The sequence below is a fragment of the Oreochromis aureus genome, linkage group 1, assembly GCF_013358895.1.
Source record: "Oreochromis aureus strain Israel breed Guangdong linkage group 1, ZZ_aureus, whole genome shotgun sequence".
In the NCBI taxonomy this organism is placed as follows: domain Eukaryota; kingdom Metazoa; phylum Chordata; class Actinopteri; order Cichliformes; family Cichlidae; genus Oreochromis; species Oreochromis aureus.
In genome coordinates, this window is record NC_052942.1 from 8816716 (window position 1) to 8836243 (window position 19528).

General features: G+C 41.0%; 1 protein-coding gene across 1 annotated transcript in view; it reads left to right on the plus strand.

The window, feature by feature from the left end:
* Positions 1-3764: 3764 nt before the first annotated feature.
* slc6a5 (solute carrier family 6 member 5) overlaps positions 3765-19528 on the plus strand; it is an 18013-nt gene continuing 2249 nt past the window's right edge. Inside the window, exons 1-15 of the mRNA XM_031740962.2 lie at positions 3765-3796; positions 4795-5268; positions 7022-7172; positions 7639-7770; positions 7927-8100; positions 9541-9691; positions 10236-10368; positions 11487-11621; positions 11726-11829; positions 12568-12692; positions 12838-12950; positions 16267-16398; positions 16779-16878; positions 18362-18462; positions 19471-19528. The exon at positions 19471-19528 is cut by the window's right edge and continues 110 nt beyond it. Coding sequence (XP_031596822.2) covers positions 3794-3796; positions 4795-5268; positions 7022-7172; positions 7639-7770; positions 7927-8100; positions 9541-9691; positions 10236-10368; positions 11487-11621; positions 11726-11829; positions 12568-12692; positions 12838-12950; positions 16267-16398; positions 16779-16878; positions 18362-18462; positions 19471-19528 — 2086 coding nt within the window. The 5' untranslated portion in view covers positions 3765-3793. The remainder of the gene's footprint in view (positions 3797-4794; positions 5269-7021; positions 7173-7638; positions 7771-7926; positions 8101-9540; positions 9692-10235; positions 10369-11486; positions 11622-11725; positions 11830-12567; positions 12693-12837; positions 12951-16266; positions 16399-16778; positions 16879-18361; positions 18463-19470) is intronic.

The following is a 19528-nucleotide window of genomic DNA, read 5'->3' on the forward strand; positions in this document are numbered from 1 at the left end:
TCAAGGTTAATCAAGAAGCACAAAGTGGAGCACCACGTCAAAGGCCGAGTATGTTTTTATAAAGAAAAGATTTCCATTGGGGATCATTAAGTAGAGGATATCAGCGGGCCAAATTCTTGTCTAAACCATTTAAAGTCAATTTAGCAATCAGAGAGTCTGAATACTTTCTGAAGCCACTGCACATGCAACCTTGATGTCTGAAGATTGTTTAACAGTTAAAGACAGCATGGGTCAGGTGCAACCTTAAGTCTTTCTCTTCAAATCCGCAGTTTCACCAATTTCACTAATTCTTCAGACCATCACTCACATGCATCTCTGCCTCATCCAAAGGAGGCTGCTCTTTGTTACAGATTGTGTGCGTTTGCCAGGTATCCCTCCTTATTGTCCTACTTTGAGCTGTGTGATACCTCAGCGGGGGCGTCATCCATCTTCCGTGAGTTTACTGGGACAATGCAAAAATGAATTTAAGCTTTAAAAAGGCTGACTGAAGCCTCTTTACATACTTCACTGAGCAGCTCTGCTTACAATTACCCCCCCTTCCTGTTTTTGTCTTTCTGCCTGAGAGGATGAATCCTGAACTCCGAGAAAGAGGAGTCATCTGTGGGGAGGAGCAGCGGACTCTGGGCCTGGCTCCCTGTCTTAATGATGATTTGACAGTCTACCTCTTCCCTGTCGTCTCTGCCATTCTATTCATACAGTGTGCTGTACAAGGTGACATCAAACAGGGCGAATGCTTTTTTGTGTGTATATGTTTTATTTTTTCTTGTTTTATTTTTTCTTGCATTCGTGGGATTTCTTTAGTTGTGTAGACTCAGCTCTTTAACTACGCTCCATTCAGTAGTGTCATTTTTTGGCTGGACTGCGAGGGACCTGCATCTAGAGACTTTTACGGAAATCGTTCAGCATCATTCCCACATTTTCTGCGGTGTTGTTTCATGATAAACAAACACTGATGTGTTCTTTGATATAACTGACGAAAAAAAGAATTCACAAAGCTGGCACCGCCGTGATTAAAAGCCTTAAAAGAGCCTAATAAAGCGCCTTTGTTCACAATTGATGTTTATTGTCTCACAGCCTGTGCCATTCGTTTTCTCCACATTATTCTGTAAAAAAAAATGCCGCTCATTCTGAGAGGTAATCAATTTTGTAAATCTATTGCACTTAAACGCCCATTTACAAAGCAACATATTTATGACACATTCATTGCTTTGGGTTGGATCACTGTGTCTCTGAAATAATAATGAAAACAAACGTCAAACAGAAGGAGAAAACAATCCTGAAGCTCAAAGAATTTTCTTTACTTACAACGAAATAGCTCCTTAAATGAAACGAACCCAATTTATTTATTAGCACTCTTTAAAAACGAACCCAATTTATTTATTACCACTCTTTAAAAAAAACATCTTGGGGTCTTTGTCGCACATCACTGGCCGAACTTGAACTGCAGTGTGTGAAGGCTCTGTCAGGCCCGACTGATGAGGATGCTGATAATGGGAGTCGTGCGCCTCGGCATGACCCCCCTAGCTCACCCCCCTCCGCTGAATCACGGCTTCCCAGGCGTTAGAATTGATGCGGCTTCTTATCGCTCAGGCGACAGGGGGAGTGATCAATTAACTACAAGAGCTCACATAATTAACGAGCACGAGGAGACACTCTGCAAGAGGCAGTTCACATCCTCCGTCAGGATTCAGTCCGCTCAAAGTAATGAAAAACAATATATATATATATATATATATATATATATATATATATATATATATATATATATATATATATGCTGACACAGTAGAATTTAAACAGTTGCAGGGTGTGACGCATCTAATGCGCACTTTCTTCACTTTGGTGTGCGTGTGCAAAGTATTGCAAACCACGCTGTCTCTGAAAACATACAACAAACCGGGGTCTTTTTGGCAGTGGGCGTGTGTGTACGCGCGTGTGTATGTGTGTCAGTCCGCGCACACAGCGGTCTCTGGAAGAGGAGCAGAAATCAATTACAATTATTCTCTGTTGACAATGTAATTAAACTCAAGGCGGTGGCTAATACAGCCGCTCCAGACTCTTATCTGGAACGGACGGAGATTTACAAGCGCAAGCAGCCCGGCGCGCATAGCAAGCGAAAGGCCCCGAGTGAGAACCTCGCGTGTCCTGCTGGTACCACACCGATCACAGCGGGCGAGCAGAAACTGCCCCAAACTTCCCCAGCTGTCCAAAATAAATAAATAAATTAATAACTTAAAAAGAAAAAGAATCAGGGCATTAAACGGAAATTTAATGTAGCCTACTAGCTTATTACAGCGGTTCAGATGATGTGTTTAAAAGCGCCCCGAGTGCTCAGAGAAGAAAAACGCCATAACGACCAGTTCACAATATAGCAAGTTAGTTTAAAACATAAATTATTATTTTTCGTTTATTTAATTTATTGTTTTTAGAGGCTCTTCGAGATTTCTATCGCATGTTAGTGAACGCTACCTGGTTAAACAGCGTACTTGACTGGCAGCGACGCACTAATTATTTTTCCGTTCAGCTGGGATTGACCTGACTTGACTTCACTCTTGTGAGCAAACTTGTGTCCACGTTGCTGAAAAGGGTCAAGAGGACACAGTTTACCAACCGTCCCGTGGCCTTTGTTTTCAGTTAAGCTCATAATTAACACTCCATTCTTAAATCATCAGTTCATCAGTGGGGTTTTAGTTTTGGGGTAAAACACAACTCACGGGACACGTGTACAGCGAGATTTGGAGAATACGCAATGCAGTGTTTTAGACTGTACAGTATGCCCCCCCTCCGCCTCTTTGGGGTGTCACTGCTTCCAGTGCAGGCTCCAGTGGTTGGCTCCGGCTCCCCTTAAAACACGTGACTTTAACTTGAAAAAACAGAGATCTTCTTGCGTAAGACTTTAACAAATGAGTAGCTTTATCAAGACCTCGCCCACCTTTTTTTCTCTGTATTTGATCAGTTTCCTATTGGTGACGCACGAAGGAACGTATAGAGCCCAGAGCTTTGTGCGTAAAACCCGCCAAGTGGAAAAACTATTTATAGTTCAGGCCATTTTTAGCACATAGTGTATTCCACCCATACAACTTCTGAAAACTGAAAATCTGTGTGTGTGTGTGTGTGTAATTGTAATTGTAATTGCTGAATGTGAATTTATGAGAATAACTATAAAGAACTCCCTCATCTTTGATTGATAGCTTAAGGCACAATCGTAGTTTCTTTTCTGTAAAATAAAGTATTTGATGTTGCCACGCTAATTGGAACTACTGGCCTATCCTGGCTCAGCACAATGCAAACATTACTTAGGCCTCGGTGCACTCCAGTCTATTCAAATTCCCCCCAATAATTACCCAAACCTGGAAATCGTTATCCAGACAAGCCACGTGAGATCAAGTGGGATGCTCCCCTGCATGCGTGTAAACATCCCACACTTCCTTGGAGACAAGTGTATTAATCAGGTTTTGGAAGGCTCTGTCCGGCGCTCACGCATTCAACGTGCGTAACCAGACAACTCACGCACGCACACACGCGCGCCCCCGTCGTCTTGTTCTCCTGTTGTCCCTTTAAAAATCCGAATCCAAGGCCAATGATTTATCAAACTCCTATTATCAAGAAAATGTCACAGGAAGGGCACCTTGCTCTGCACTGACGCAAACCCCACTCTTTCCCACGGAGCTATAGAAAAGCTTTGCAGTTGGTACTTTGCGGAGCTACAACCAGTCCGCTTCCAGTCGTCTCCTCATCGGGTTTTTTTTTTCTTTACAGCTGTTTCCAGCCTGCTGGCAGAGCTCTGCAAAAAATGGTAAGTGTTCCAAACTAATTCATGTAACTATTCTCCTGCAGTTTCATCTATCTATCCTCTGTCCTCTGAATGTATTCTCTTCTGTTTTTATGCTAATCTGGCACTTTTCTTGGAGGGGGGCACTGTTTAACGCTTTCGGGCGCTCGAGCTGTCCGTGGTGCTGAAATGCAGCTGTGGTTTCACACTGAAAAACTTTAACCGCCTTTTCTCTTCTGTGTCACCCAACCTTTTTATTTCTTTATTTCTATTTTTAGAGAAAGATTTAAATGGGAAAGTTAACATTTGGTTGATCATGTCTATTTTTTTTTTAATCTTTTTTTTCAATTTACTCGCCCTCTACCGACTTAAACGGAAGCCAGGTAGTTAGTCCCCCGCTAAAAACACAACTAAGAAAACAACAAACCGGTCAGTAATTTTTCTTTCCTTTTAAGGATTTATTCCTGTTGCCCCCCCCCCCCAAAGCTACATTTCAGGGGAGTCATTTGTAATTCCGCGCCCGTGGTCTGCTCACCGCTGGTAACGCCGGTGATCTTGCATGCCTGCGGGGAGAGCGAAGCCACCGAGAGACCCGCAGCAGCTTGTCTATTGCCCATAAAAATCAGTGGATGTGTGTGGCTGAATGACATGAGGGGGGAAATGGGGCGTAAAATTAAAGAATCTTGCAGAAAGCGAGAACCGGAGAAGCAAAAGCAACCCCCTCCCTCCAACAAGCACAAGCACTTTCTCCACACACACACACACACACACACACACACACACACACACACACACACACACACACACACACACACACACCCGGCAGACATTGAGCTGAAACTATGGAGCGACCAGAGCCACAGCATACCGCAGAAAAGGGAAAGAGCGTAATTTTTAATATGATTTTTTGTTTGTTTGTTTTTAGTCCCAGAGCAGCGATGGCCTGCAAACGCCTGCTAGTTTCATGTTTTCTGCCCTGCTGTTTCCTTTTATCTCGCTGATCTGTCGCTCCCATATTCCAGGATCTGTCTGACCAGAGAGACATGGCCAAACAACCGGCCAGCGCTCCCACCGGCTACATCCCTGCGCAGCAGTCCGACGGAGCCGCGGGACTTATGGGAAACAAACCGGACAACACGGCAGCGTGCCCGCCGCCCGCCCCTCGCCATCACCCGGCGCCTCAGCCGCCGCCTCCTTGTAACGAGCGCAACACTTTTTGTCCCGCGGAAAATAAACCGGGGGAACCGGACAGCAATAAAGAATACGGGACGTTTAAAAACACCCCGCCGGCCGTCCCCGGATCCGTTGCCGTTAATTCGGCCTTGAGGAAGGATTCCGTCGGTTCGGCCCGTGGGGGGTCCGCCCAGTACGGCGACCCGCTCCGGGCCACCGCTGAGCAGAACAACACCGCAGGCAACTGGACGTCTATGAGCCAGACCACCATCATACTGGGAACAGATGGGAACACGTCTGTTCAGCCTGGAACCGTGGCGGGGGTAAGTCAGCTAAATGAACCGTTACCTTAACGGAAGGCGGCCGCTGTGGAGGCAGGTGCGGTGTGGATGTGTTTCCGCTCGTGGCTGATCGGAGAGCTGACTGGATTAACCTGCTGCCTCCAAACAGGGGGGGCAGTACCACACAGACCTTTAGTAATATCTCTGCTGTGAATAACAATCTGTGGAACTCTAAAAAAAAAAATAAAAAAAAATGTGGTAACTACCCCAGGCATTGATTTGTGACGGACGTGTTAAGCTGTTCATTTGTAGCCCGAGAACTTCGGAGCTGAATCGGGGGATGCTTTAAAAGTGGATCTTAAGAGGGAGCCGTCATTGTGAGGACAGACCGTGGGTTCGTTGTCGGGATGCTTGAACAGTATTGTCTGATACACCATAGTTCGTGGTCTTTATTTAGTTATTTTTCTTTCATACACCGGTTAGGGAAAGCCTGTATTGGGAGTGAGAGTGGTTCATTCAGCGTATGCAAAGATTGTAAGCGCGCGGAACGCCCACAGGTGTAACAGACTATGGTGAACCTCTTCGCCGTGATACCGGGTTGAATCACGCATGTGTTGTAATTTGGGTGGGCCCTGAGCTATTTGCTGTCCTTGCTTTGCGCAGCGTCTGTTCTGATGCTCTGCAGCAGTCTGCGGTGTCTGATCAAAACTTTAAAAACCGCTTATGTCAGCTAAACATGAGGAAAACAAAGCGCGCACACTGGGCTGATTTATTTATTCATGATTAGATCCCCCCTTTAGACATAAACCTATGGCTATTTCCGGTGTTTTTACTTTTCTTATTATTTTAGTTACAATTTTAAACTTGATTTGTGCTTGGTGGTGATAACATGGTCAATGAAAAAAAGAGAACTGAATCATACTCTCGCGGTATTCTCGGTGTTCCCTGCCCACACTTGGTATGGCCCAAAAGCCCAGGTGTTATCCGGCTGATAGACAGCGCTGTATTACAGGAGACTGCGGATTGTTTCCAATCCTCAGGAGGGCATCCCCCACCACCCCTACCCTTTCACACGCTCACACTTACAGAAGCAGACACACAGACACATTCCCATGCAGCGCTATGTTTGTGAATCGGAATCTATCTGAATTTCAACACAGTCTATTTTCTGAATCTGATAAATGAGATTCTGCTGTGTAGTAGTAAAAAAAAAAAAAAAAAAAAAAAAAAAGTTATCCTGAATTTTACTGAATCGATCTTCAGGAAATGTTTTTAATCTCCGTATGAAATTCCACGAAGATTTCCAGCGGTTTGGTGGAGGTAACGGCCCTTAAGCGTAGCAGAGTAGGAGACGAGTTACGTGTGTAAGCTTTGAGAGCCGCTATGGAATTCTGATTGTCGTGTGTAAAATGGAACAAAATTAAAATATAACGAACACAGTGAACAAAATGTAGGTGGCCCCAAAAAACGTGTTTAGGATCGGATTCGTCAACATTTTGTAAGTAAAATGTTCCAGATTTTCAGTCAGTATGATGAATGTGGAAAAAACGCGCTTTGATCTGTGAGCATGTAATATTATTGTCTGTAAAGGACAATTTCCCCCAGAATGATGAGTTACTCTTTTTAATTATGTATTTATAATTTGTTTTTAAACTAGAGAATGCGTTTTTGTTGATGGGAGATGAGTTAGCCTGAGTGCTTCCTCTTGTAGTTACACTTAGCTCTTTTAAAAAAAAATGATTATTATTACTTTTTAAAAACATTTTAGAGACTCAGTCAGTGTTTTCCCCCTCAGGTTAACGAAGATGATGACGAAGGGGGAGATGAGAATAAGGCCAGAGGAAACTGGTCTAATAAACTGGATTTTATTCTGTCCATGGTTGGCTATGCAGTGGGACTGGGAAACGTGTGGAGGTTTCCTTATCTTGCCTTCCAAAACGGGGGAGGTAAGACTTTATGTGTGTGTGTTTTAAATAATAAAATAAATAAAATTTTAGTCAGGGCCGGAATTAGCCCCATTCATTCCTTTATCCTGTTAGGCCTGTAAGCATGCAAATGCTAATAGGCTATGTTAAAAATGAATAAAGAAATAGGTTATAGTGTTGGGATTTCCTCTGCTGGTGCGCAAATATAATGTGCTTAGATCGCCAAGCAAAATCGGCTCTCATTAGTTTAACTCGCATTCTTGTCCTTGTTATAACTGCTTTATATAGTAGTTATTATCAAATAACCTTAAATTTGGCAGAAGTCATTAAAAGCTGCCGTATGTCTTTCCCCATATGCCGAATGTTTTTTAAGAGGCAGCCAAGTACACACTTCACGTTTGATGATTTTCACTTTATTTCGTAGTTAGGTTGAGACTTTGGTGATTCTGAAACTCCACTCTGCAGCCTGGTCTTTAATTCCCCGCAGGAGCTTTTTTGATCCCCTACCTGACCATGCTGGGCATCGCTGGGATCCCAATCTTTTTGTTGGAGGTTTCCCTCGGCCAGTTTGCCAGCCAAGGGCCAGTGTCAGTGTGGAAATGCATCCCCGCTCTGCAAGGTAAACTGGCCCATCTCCTCATCTTTAAGAAATATAATTTAAAAAAAAGAAATAAACATATAAAACCCAAATGAAAAATAAATATATTTTATAATCACGAGTTCTCCACTTTCCTTAAGAGTAATTTATCTATTTCGTCTCATTTATTTATTTTAGGTTGCGGGATTGCCATGTTGATAATATCTGTCTTGATAGCCATATACTATAATATTATAATGTGCTGGACACTGTACTACCTGTTCGCTTCGTTGAAGGGCTCACTGCCATGGGCTAACTGTAGGAATGAGTGGAACACGGTGGAATGTAAGGACAAAGACATGCTGCTGTTAGGTAAGACACACACCTTCACACACACATACACACACACACTAGAAAAGCACCCCACTCTCCACAATACGCAATGCGTCATGCCTCCCTCAGCTAAGGTGTCCTGCAGTATAATGAATCCTGACCTGTGATCTCTGCGGTGTTTCACTCTGAAAAATACTTTAACTTAAGAGCACCCAGTTTGTTTTCTATGTGATCCAGTTGGATTGTTAGAGGCCAGTAAAGTAGGGGATGAGGGCCCCAGGGAGATACAATCCCACCCGAAACACGCTATATTTATATCTTCGATTATTCTTTTGTGTGATCCTGTCAGATTAAAGCTTTGCTTCATGTTTTAAAGCTGCAGCATGGAGCAGAAGCAGCCTGTTAGTGGTCTGATACTGAATTAAACTGTGGATAAAATTATGTTTTGGCAGAGAAAACATAAAAGCGGAGAATCGAAGGCGTCTTGGCGTCGATTTGCATCGAATAAAAGTCGAAATAGGCTTCACTTTGTTTAATATTTGCCTTTAGCGATTCTGTGAATTCAGCACAAAAACTGCTTGCTTGACAAATTTACTGTACAGGCTGAGCTGCTGCAGTGCTGCAGTGAGCCCGAGACTGACCCCTGCTGGATGAAACGGGAAGGCCTATTCGGCTCTGCATGTCTGCGCGTCTCTTTTGTCTTTTGAATCATGAAGCAGACAAGGGGGAGCAAAAACATTGAAAGTATGAATAAAATCCCGGAAGTCAAGTGAACTATGTAGCCTGACGTATGTTAATGTTTTTACATATATGATTTTATTGTGTGGGTGAGCGAGGTTTGAACAGGTTTGCAATGCAGTGCACAAACTCTGCAAAAATAATCTGTTATATGCATACTTTAATGTTTCCCTTTTATGCCAAAGAGATGTGGATATATGCAGTAATATTACACTACAATGTAATTTTTAAAGCTATATTTGTGGCCTAGGCTCATAAAGGATTCATGTCATGGCATGTTGTCCACTGAATGTATTCACCCCCCCACCTCCAAAAAACAAACAAACAACAACAAAAACCCCCCAGTTGCACAAGTGTGCAAAGTACGATTAAAAAAAACGCCCCGAATCATTAAGGCCCGGCTAATATAAGCTTGAAATGACTGAAAATAGAGTAATATAAAAAGCTTAAACCTACTTCTGTCTACCTTGTTTGCATGAAAAAAATGTAAATAGTGAGAACAGGGCTCAGAAACATTTATTTAATCATATCCAGCAGTGCAGGATTTTAACAAATACAAGTGGAAGAAGTTTCCAGTGAGGCTCTACACTGTATCCATCTGGCCTTTTCCTCCCACTTCTTACTCACATCCAGCTCTTCACCCCAATTCAGTGTGTGAACCTGAGCGGGCAGTAAGTTGTGTCCCACAGCATCTCTGCCAGCCTCTCCAAGCTGACGTGTATTGATTTCTGATTGGAACAGACTCATGCATCCTGCGGGACAGAAACATCACGTCCATCAAGAACTCCACTTTCTGTACGTTGGCAAACACAGCGGGAAACCTGACAAAGCTCCTAAACATGAGTATGGACGGAAACAAGACATATGTCAGCCCCAGTGAGGAATACTTCAAGTGAGTGAATCCTCTGGCCAAAATAAAATGTCGTTTTCAATTCCTGAAAAAAAAAAAAAAAAGATCTATACATTTTTAGCCAGATTTTTTTATTTTTATTTTTATGACTGGATGAAAGACAGAATTTGATATTTTTTTAAAACTATTCTCTGCAGTTCTCAAGCCATCAAAAAAGTGATCATTTTGCTTCAGTAAAAAGTTTATGGACACTTAGATAAGGTTTATTCCTAATAATTATAGTTTTATGTCTTCTTGTTTTATATTTTGCATTTCTTTTTAATGTGACAACACACAAGTACATGTCCAGATAGTTGCCTGAAGCCACAAATTAATCTTTTAATTTCATAGAGAGATTTGTGTCAAAAGTTGGGCGAAAAAAAAAAATCTTACATAAATCTTACATCTCTGACATGTTTGGGACTCTGTAATGTAGATAAATGACTCGACAAAATGAAAAAAACCAAACCAGTGTCAGCATGAACATTTGATCTGTATTGTTTTTTGTTTTTTAGATTTAACCTTTCTGTTTGAATAACACCTGCAGATACAACGTGCTGCACATTTCCAAAGGGATTGAATATCCAGGAGACATCCGCTGGCCTCTGGCCGGCTGTCTCTTCCTGGCCTGGCTCATTGTCTACGCCTCTTTAGCCAAAGGAATCAAGTCATCGGGAAAGGTAACAAACTAAAAACAAAACTAAAACCTACCTCCCGATGTCTTTCTGCTTGATGTTTGAAGCTCAGAAGACATGCTGCTATTAGTTTTCCTTTAACAGATTGCGTTCCCTTTAATGATAATATCGCCACCTAGTGATGAAGTATGTGACATACAACCTTTCATGAGGAAAAACTGTCATTTCCAAAAATTTAAAAATAACGCAGATCTGAGTTCATTTCCAAGAAAATATTTCATATGCAAATACCCAGAGTCTAGATAAACGCAAAACAAGTGCATTATATTCTGATTAATAAATTATCCACTTCACAACAATTCTTTTAAACTCCGTGTTCGAGTTTTTTTCTCTTAAGAAATACTTAAATGTTACTTAAAATAACTGAAAACAATTTCCTTAGTTTCAAGACAGCAAAAGAAGGAAAAATAAATACATAAATATATAATTTATAAATATATAAAATGCTGTTCAAGCCCAGGTGAATGATAGAGCTGCTTTAAAAAAGACAGTCTCATGGTGTCAGACCAAAACACCACCCGGAAACTGAATAAAATTGCGATTGTTGTATTGTGGTGCCCTCTGGTGGACATAGAGATGAGCTGCAGCACACATAAGGCAGTCACTGTGGAGTGGAGCTTCAGGCCTGTGTCAGTGGTTTTTCTGTAATAATTGTAAACTTGGGATTTTTTTAGTGTACAAATTCCTGTTTGCACCGCAATCTGGATCAAAAGTGATCCTAATATAATCCTAATATATATGTTAATGTAGTGTTTTTGTGACAAGAAACAGCTAACTCTTGTTTTTTTTAAATTAAAAAATAAATTTATTAAAAAAAACAAAAACAAAAAAAGATAAGGAAAATAAATAGTAGTAATAAATTTAACTTAATTAACTTAACAGAAACTTCTATATAGTCTTCTTTAAAAAACCGATTTGTGTATGTAAATATAGAAAAAAGGAAGAAGAAGTTCTTTACAGTGGAAAAGAAAAACTAAACGTTTAAAAGTCCACACACAAAGAGAGGGCTATAAATGATCTTTCAAAGTTTACTGACTTTGACCGTTTTATCTTTGCATGTGTGTGTGTGCTGATGTTTCTCATTTCTTTTCTTTTCTCATTAGGTGGTGTATTTCACTGCCACGTTCCCTTACGTGGTGCTCGTCATCCTCCTGATCAGAGGAGTGACCCTCCCCGGTGCGGCTGATGGCATCCTCTACTTTATCACACCAAAATGGGAGAAACTAAATGATGCAAAGGTAACCAGCATTTCCTTGCTGAATTCTACAAACACTGAAGTACAGACAGAAAAGAGGCCTTCCAGTTCTTGCCCTTCTCCTGCAGCTGCTCCTCTCTCCCTCAGGTGTGGAAAGATGCTGCCACTCAGATCTTCTTCTCCCTGTCGGCTGCTTGGGGCGGCCTCATCACGCTCTCTTCTTACAATAAGTTCCACAATAACTGCTACAGGTAAACACACAAAAGGTAAACTATGCTTCTGGCAGACACACTCCACCTGTCACCACAGATGCATGACGCTATGTCTGAATGTGTCTGAATGTCTGGTAGGATGAAATGTCAGTAATAAATGTGACTTTTTGCAGCAAGCTGTTTCTTTCATTTTCTCTCAATTTGTTCTTCCTGTGCTTTGTTTCATTGTTGAAGAAATCCACAGCATTTGAAGCCAAAAAATGCAAAAGCCTAAATGCATGAAATATACATATATTTTTTTACTTCATGCAGCCGCAATACCTGCACATTAACTGAATATACACATGGTTCATTACTTTAAATGAAAGCTTAATATAAGTATCCACCAGATACTTATATTAAGCACTATACTGCAGAAGTTTGACTTATTATTAAAAGCTTTTCAAATCATTACTCTGTGGCAAGGTTGGCAAACATTTAATAAACAAAAAATCCGATTTGACTCGATGGTAATGAGATTTTCATGTTCCAGTGATCATTTTAATTCAAATGAATTTAGGCAATGCTTCAAAATAACCGCCCAAATAAGTGCCAAGAGACGTTGCAAGATGGCTTCCTCATCCCGACACCTGGTTCTAGAAGGACTTTGGCACCACTGGACAGTTTTCACATTCATATTTCTATGTTTTAAATACTTAAAAACTCTTGAAGTCACAACAAATATATTTGCTCACTTTGTGTTTCTCCTTTCTCTTCTTGTTTTCCTTTTCATTGCAGGGACACTATCATAGTGACATGCACAAACAGCGCCACCAGTATATTTGCTGGGTTTGTCATCTTCTCTGTCATTGGTTTTATGGCACATGAGTTAAAGGTGCCAATAGAGAAGGTGGCTGATGAAGGTAAGGTCCCAAACTGTCCGGCAGTAGCATGAGGTCAGCACCGCTTTTATAGGCACTCGAGACAGTGTCTATGTATTCCTATTGAAATACTATACATGTAGTATATATTTAGATGTTTGTCTCTCTGTGTGTGTGTGTGTGTTAGGTCCAGGTATAGCTTTCGTGGTGTATCCAGAGGCTCTGACCAGACTTCCCCTGTCTCCTTTCTGGGCAATCATCTTTTTCCTCATGCTCCTGACCCTTGGCCTGGATACTATGGTAACCTTTACGTCCTCTTAATACTAATGAAAAAAAAAATAAATCAAGTTCCAAGTTTAAATATGAGCTATGGCATTTGGAAGTTATAGCTGGAAACAGGCAAACAATTTGCTCATAAAATGACTTTCAAGTAACTCTATTTGAACTTACATGTTAAAGAACATGAAACAGCACTTTTAGTCTTTGCTCTAATCCTGGAGTGAAATCCTGCACAAGCTCTCCATCTGCTAAAGATGATGTCAGTCTTCTTACCCGCAAGACATGTAAACAACGTTCCTGAGTTTTCTGGGTTTTTTTAGCCAGTTGGTGGCAGAAGAACTCCACACTATTTATGAAACCAGAGCATCATCACCCTCTTGTCCACCACAGTGTTTGCGTAGTGGATGAGATGATCTTGTTCTTGTGCTTCAGAGAAACATCTCCTCTCACCTCATCTCTCAGTGTGTTCGTCTTTGATTGTGTTCCTCGCCCTGTTTCCTCACATCTTAGTGCTTCCCACCTGAGATGGAGGCAAGAAGGAGAAATGAGGAGAAAAGGCTCGAGGGCAACACGTATTTAAGAAAAAGTGAAACTCTCCCTTCTGAGCAAGAATACAAGAATGTTCAAATATTAGTTTATTTTTTTATTACAAGCACAAACGAGGAGCACAAAATTAGATTTTCTTTAATAACAAATATAACATATAAATCCAAAAGGAATATTTATTAGTCTCTTCCTGCCATTGCTTGTATTGTCCAGTTGTGTGTCACTTAAAACATAAAACAAAAAAATGAAAAAATGAGCTGATAATGGCTAAAAAGCTCTGTGAAGTGCAGAGTTGGGGATAATTGTAAACATTTTCAAGCAATAATTAATATAAAAAATATTAATAAAAAGCACAGTGAGGGGAGGTTGTTTTGTTCAAGGGTTAAGATTAGGGAAACCAATCTCGACCTTGATGCCAGTGTTCATTTTTAATGTGTAATGTGTTTGTAAACGAGGTGTCGTGAGATGTTGGTCTGTCAGGTAAATGATCTGTTTCTGCTGTGGCAGGTATTCAGGCCCACTTTGTTTTAATTTTGCTGAAGCTCTCAAAGTTTGTGACAGTCAGAAACACGAGTCTCTTGACTTTTGTTTGCTCTGAGGTTAACACTCGGGTTTGGTAGCTGATGTATAAACACTGCACACTGCACACATTGACCCAATTAACATAATTACAGATGCACAGCACCTGCTGTGACTGATTTCACCTGAAGTGCCTGAGCTCTCCAGGTACTTGAACAGAGGGGAGTCTGTGTGATTGGAGTGAGTGAAACTAGGTTGACCTTAAAGTCTTGGAGCAACATCAGGAAGTAAATACAACAATCAAATGTGATATGTGAAGACAGCGCTTTACACTGTGGGTGATAAGAATTCATTTTGTTAACCATTCCATCACAGAAATGATGGAAAGATCAATCGTAATATTAATAAAACCACTCCAGCTGCAGTTTGAGCATATGGAGTGTGGAGAATGCCAACAATAACTGCACAGATGTGTAATTTAAGATATAATTAATTTTCAGGAAGCTGTTCTACACTAAAAATGTTTGTCCAAAATTCTCAGTGGAATTTTGTTCTATAATGATGATGGAAACATTACATTTAATGGAAGCTGGTCCAATAATACTGAATTGATTAGTATACTTTCAGTTCATACCAAGCTTATTTTCCTTAATGATTAATTAAGTGTGTAAATAAACTGTTGTTTTTATATTTTTCATTTGCATTTTACTCAAAATGCAGTACATCACTTTTGGACCCCTTTTCCCTTCAAAACTGCTTTAATTTTTCATGAATTCAACAAGTTGCTGGAAACATTTCTCAGAGATTTTAACATGACAGCTTCATTCAGCACCAGCATCACTAGGTTTGAACTTCCGCAGGTTGTTTTGAACATGTCTAAATTCTCTCAGTTGTTGCCACATGATTGGATGGTTAGATTTTTGTGTCAAAAAGCAGTAGCTTACAAAGTGGCCTGTGCTTTTACATTTTAAAAAGGATTGACAGTAAACAAAAACTACATATCTGTCTATGATATTGATCTATTGTAACATTTACTTACTTTAGATATCATTTACAATTTGTATTTGGAAATTGTTTTAATTCTTCTAATGTCCTAACAATAATTCCACTAGCAGATCCATAAATGTAAAGTGAAAGACAAGTATACTGAAAAATTTCAAACTGACAGATTATATTATTGCTCTATGTCAGCACTATGTTTTCCTAAAATAACCCAAAATGTGGTGAATGCAGAGCTAATCATTTTCATTTGGACCCACTAGCCATGATATCGGTTACTGCGCTGAGTTATTCCTCACGCAGCTTCAGCGAACAAACACTTTTCGTCTTCGGGATGTTTTTATAAAGTCCAGAGCACCTCCTGCCATGATCCTGGGTAAACAGTTCCTGATAAAACACAAACTCCTTCAAGTGCATTGTGATGCTCCTGAGCTGAGCAGAGGAGCAGAGGGCACAGCAGTGCATTAAGACACAAGTAAACAGTAACAGTAAATGATGATGTTACTTTGCCTTGGCAGCAGCAGCACAGAGGCGAGGGCTTGTGGTTTTGTCGTGGAACGCAGCTCAGCAGTAATAGGCTTGGGATGTTGACGGGAAATTAGTTTTGGGAGCTCAGGAGGAGAAGGAAGAAGTGGGGAAGTGACAGATAGCTTGGTGGCAGTGTCATTTCTACAATATACTTATGCATACGCACACACTATACAACCCTCTCTCAATTTTCATGTTTATGTATTCATCCGCTGCTGTCCTCTGGGTTCCAAGTCCCTTTTACCATCATGTTACATTTGCAATTCTCTAGACAGGCTCATCCTATCAAAGTCTTTCCATTGTAAACTAAATCCTTCATACTTATTTGTTTTCAGAAGTTCTTCTGCTCAGGGTTAGAATAATGTTCTTTATTTGTTTGCGAAATAAATGAAATTATGTGTTTATTGGATGAACCGAAGACAAATGCTGGATGCTAAAGTTATGACAGCAGCGGCTGCTTGGATTCAGATGAGGTAAACTTGCTGACTAGAGGCTTTTTATTTAGTGGAATTGCTGCTACGCCCTGGCCTGGGTGGACAATTGTTAGTGATTCTGCAGTGGAGCCAACAGGATTACTGTAAGCTGTTGCCAAAAGTATTAATATTAAATAGGAATCATAAAGAGTTGGAGATTGTTTTCAGTAAATGCAATGTTTGAACAGCATGTTTATTAAACATCTGCCATGGTTAAACACATTTCCTCCCTAGTTCTCTTTAATATTTCCCCCATCTCATCTCCATCCCAGTTTGCCACCATCGAGACCATAGTCACCTCCGTGTCAGATGAGTTCCCCAAATACCTAAGGAAACACAAGCCGGTCTTCACCCTGGTCTGCTGCGTCTCTTTCTTCATCCTGGGATTTCCCATGATCACAGAGGTATGTGCTCTGCTGCACTCTGGGTTCACAGCTGATATGGCAGCACTTGGATACTTGAGCATTCTCCTTGCACCCTCTGACTCTGTCTTTGAATACAATGCCAATTTTTCTGCATGTCAAGCAAAGTTCTGGCCTTCAGATGTCAGGCGCAATGATTGGAACAGTAGGCTGATTCTTATTAAAATTCCCCCAAGACAGACCCAGAGGGCAAAATCCAACCTAAAGTAAAATTGTCATTCCTTATTATTCAGTAGGAGCTGGTGTGAAAGTTGTGACCGTGGACAAGTCCAAGTGTCGGGTGACAGGAGGGATGACATTGTAGGATGAAGACTGAATAGATTTTGTAATATTTTCTGTGTGTGTGTGTGTGTTTATTACAGAGTGGGATGTACATGCTCCAGTTGGTGGACACGTTTGCAGCCTCATATTCTTTGGTCATCATTGCTATCTTTGAGCTGGTGGGGATTTCATACCTCTATGGTAAGTACACAAGCTGCCAGGAAAGCTCACTCTAAGGCCACTCTAGGTTCAGCATGTGAAGTCACAGCTGTGATTTTTTCTTTCCACAGACAGTACCTTTAATCTGCATTCTCTTTAATGGCCAGTAGGGGGCGGCTGCTCTGGTTGCAAATGTAGACAGATAAGATCATAAGGACAGATTACACTTGATCTAGTGAATGCTTCTCTGATGATTTCATGGCCTTTTGGGCAAACTTGCCTTACGTTTGCCAAGTTGTTATTTTATAAGTCTGTTGGTATTTCAGTCAAACCAATAGGTGACATACCTATGCCCACTTTTTTTTTTCATCTGTATTTCTTACATAAAAAGCCAGTGCCAGCTTGATTGTGGGTTCAGAGAGGCATATATATATATATATATCTATATATATATATATATATATATATATATATATATATATATATATATATATATATATATATATATATCAATGATAGAGGTAGCAAGACAGGGTCTTGCGTTTGTGTGTGTGTGTGTGTGGGCGGGGCAATAATGCCTCCCTGAACCCTAGCTGTGGAATATTTTGTACAAAAAAAGGACTTTCTTCAAGTAGTAAGTGTGTGTTGTTGTCCTGTCCCTCCATTATCAGTTTGTGAAGTCTTCAAGGCAAGTTTTATTGCTATCATCAATTAATATAAATGCAAGAATACCTTTCTCTTCTGAAAATCTAGATATCTGTGTGTCTAATTTCTTTGCTTTGACTTTGCTTCTGTGACACTTTTCCACAGACAGCAGGGCCGAACTGTATAATCAGCCGAGAGACCCTAAAATACTACTGTCAGTGCAGGGTGCAGCAGAGAATGTTGGTGGTTTTTGAGGCATTTCTATTCCTGAACTTAAAACCCTTTGTCATAGTAAAACAGATAAAATCAAAATATCTTCAGGCTGTAGCAGCTTTAACAAGAAAAAAAATCAAACTGAAAAGAACAGCATAGTTAAAGTAACGGGTTTCTGCATCTCACTCATGTGTATGTGCAAAAGGGGACGATCGTCCAAAGCTCCTTCATGCTGGAAACTAATTCTCACTTGTTAATCCTGCGGTGACCACTAGGAGTCTCTGTTGTAATGCACAAGTCTCTCTCACACACACAGGCAGAGAGCTCAGGTGTGTATCAGAAGGCTGTTACCAAGAAGGGAAGCTCGCCTCTAGTTTGTCAGAGCATCAGTGCAGGTGACATATTGAAATGATTGTGTGACTCTGCCACTTCATGTCACTCACAGTTATCCGTCAATAAAGGCAGAGGAATGAAGCCATCTGCTCACTCACTTTTTCCAGGGACCACAGAAACGCATTCACATGTGCTCATAAGGACAGATTGAATTTACCGATCCTTTTTTTTAAAGGGACGTTATTAAACCCAGGTCACACTCCATGCCTTCTCTCTGGAAACCTCTCCCATTTCTCTTCTTTTATTTCTTCTCTTTTTTCTTCTTCCTTTGCAGGCCTACAGAGGTTTTGTGAGGACATTGAAATGATGATTGGTTTCCAGCCAAACCGATTCTGGAGACTGTGCTGGGCCTTTGTGACTCCAACCATTCTGACGGTATGTTTGTTTTTGCTCATCTCATTCTCTGGCATGCGCATACGCACACACTCACTCACACACACTCGCTCACACACACACACACACACACACACACGCACACAGACACTCGTACACATGGGCACATATGAACATGTGCAGCCCAAAATGCCTCTATTTTCACCATCTTCTTTCAAGTTCATTGATTTGCAATCATAAAGGAACAGAGGAGAAATTGCTCCTGTACTCAGAAATCAAAAAAATTATTTCCTCCTTCACATTCCCGTCATGTCACAGGTTCTCACGTTGATTGTGATTTCAAAACTGAAGCCTGCCAAATTCCAAATGTGTCAGCGTTTGATCTGCACTGAACATTTACATGATCAGTAGAGATTATACACATATCTCCAAAGAAACCTGTCTCTGTAAAGCTGAGAGTCTTTAAGTAGAATGCCATGTAGTCGAAGTTCACTACAAAGGCACGTAAGAGCTGGACACTGGCAGTCGTAATGGAAACCACTGTACCTCCAAAGCAGAGGCGACGATGACAAATGGAGCAGCAGTCGAGGTGGCTGGTCATCTTGCTGCTCTCTCTCTCTCTCTCTCAAGAGAGATCACATTTCCTCTGGGAGCTCATTGATGCACAGCCTCCGGCTAACCTAGTTCTGTCTGCCATCTTTTCTCTGTTTGTATTCCTTTTGGTCTTCTTATTCTAATCCTTTCAAACCAAATTCACTTTTTTATGCTTTTTCCACCACCCACCCCCCCACCCCCCGACCCACCCCCGCCTTTCCTGTTTTTGTACTGCATATAATAAAACTAAAGGTCTAATTTTCTCATTGATATAGAACAGCAGACAAAGTTTTAGCTTTGGACCCTGAGGTCAGTGCAGTTAAGCTACTACACAGTCCATACCAGTCAGTGCTGACAATCACTGCACAGTTGAGCAGCATCAGGTAACAGCAGATGAAATACTATGCTGTGACATTTCACCTAACAAATGTTTCTCGGATTTCCGGGCGTGTGCAGGGCATCCTGGGGCTGAGTCTGTACCAGTGGAAGGTGATGACATATGAGGACTACACCT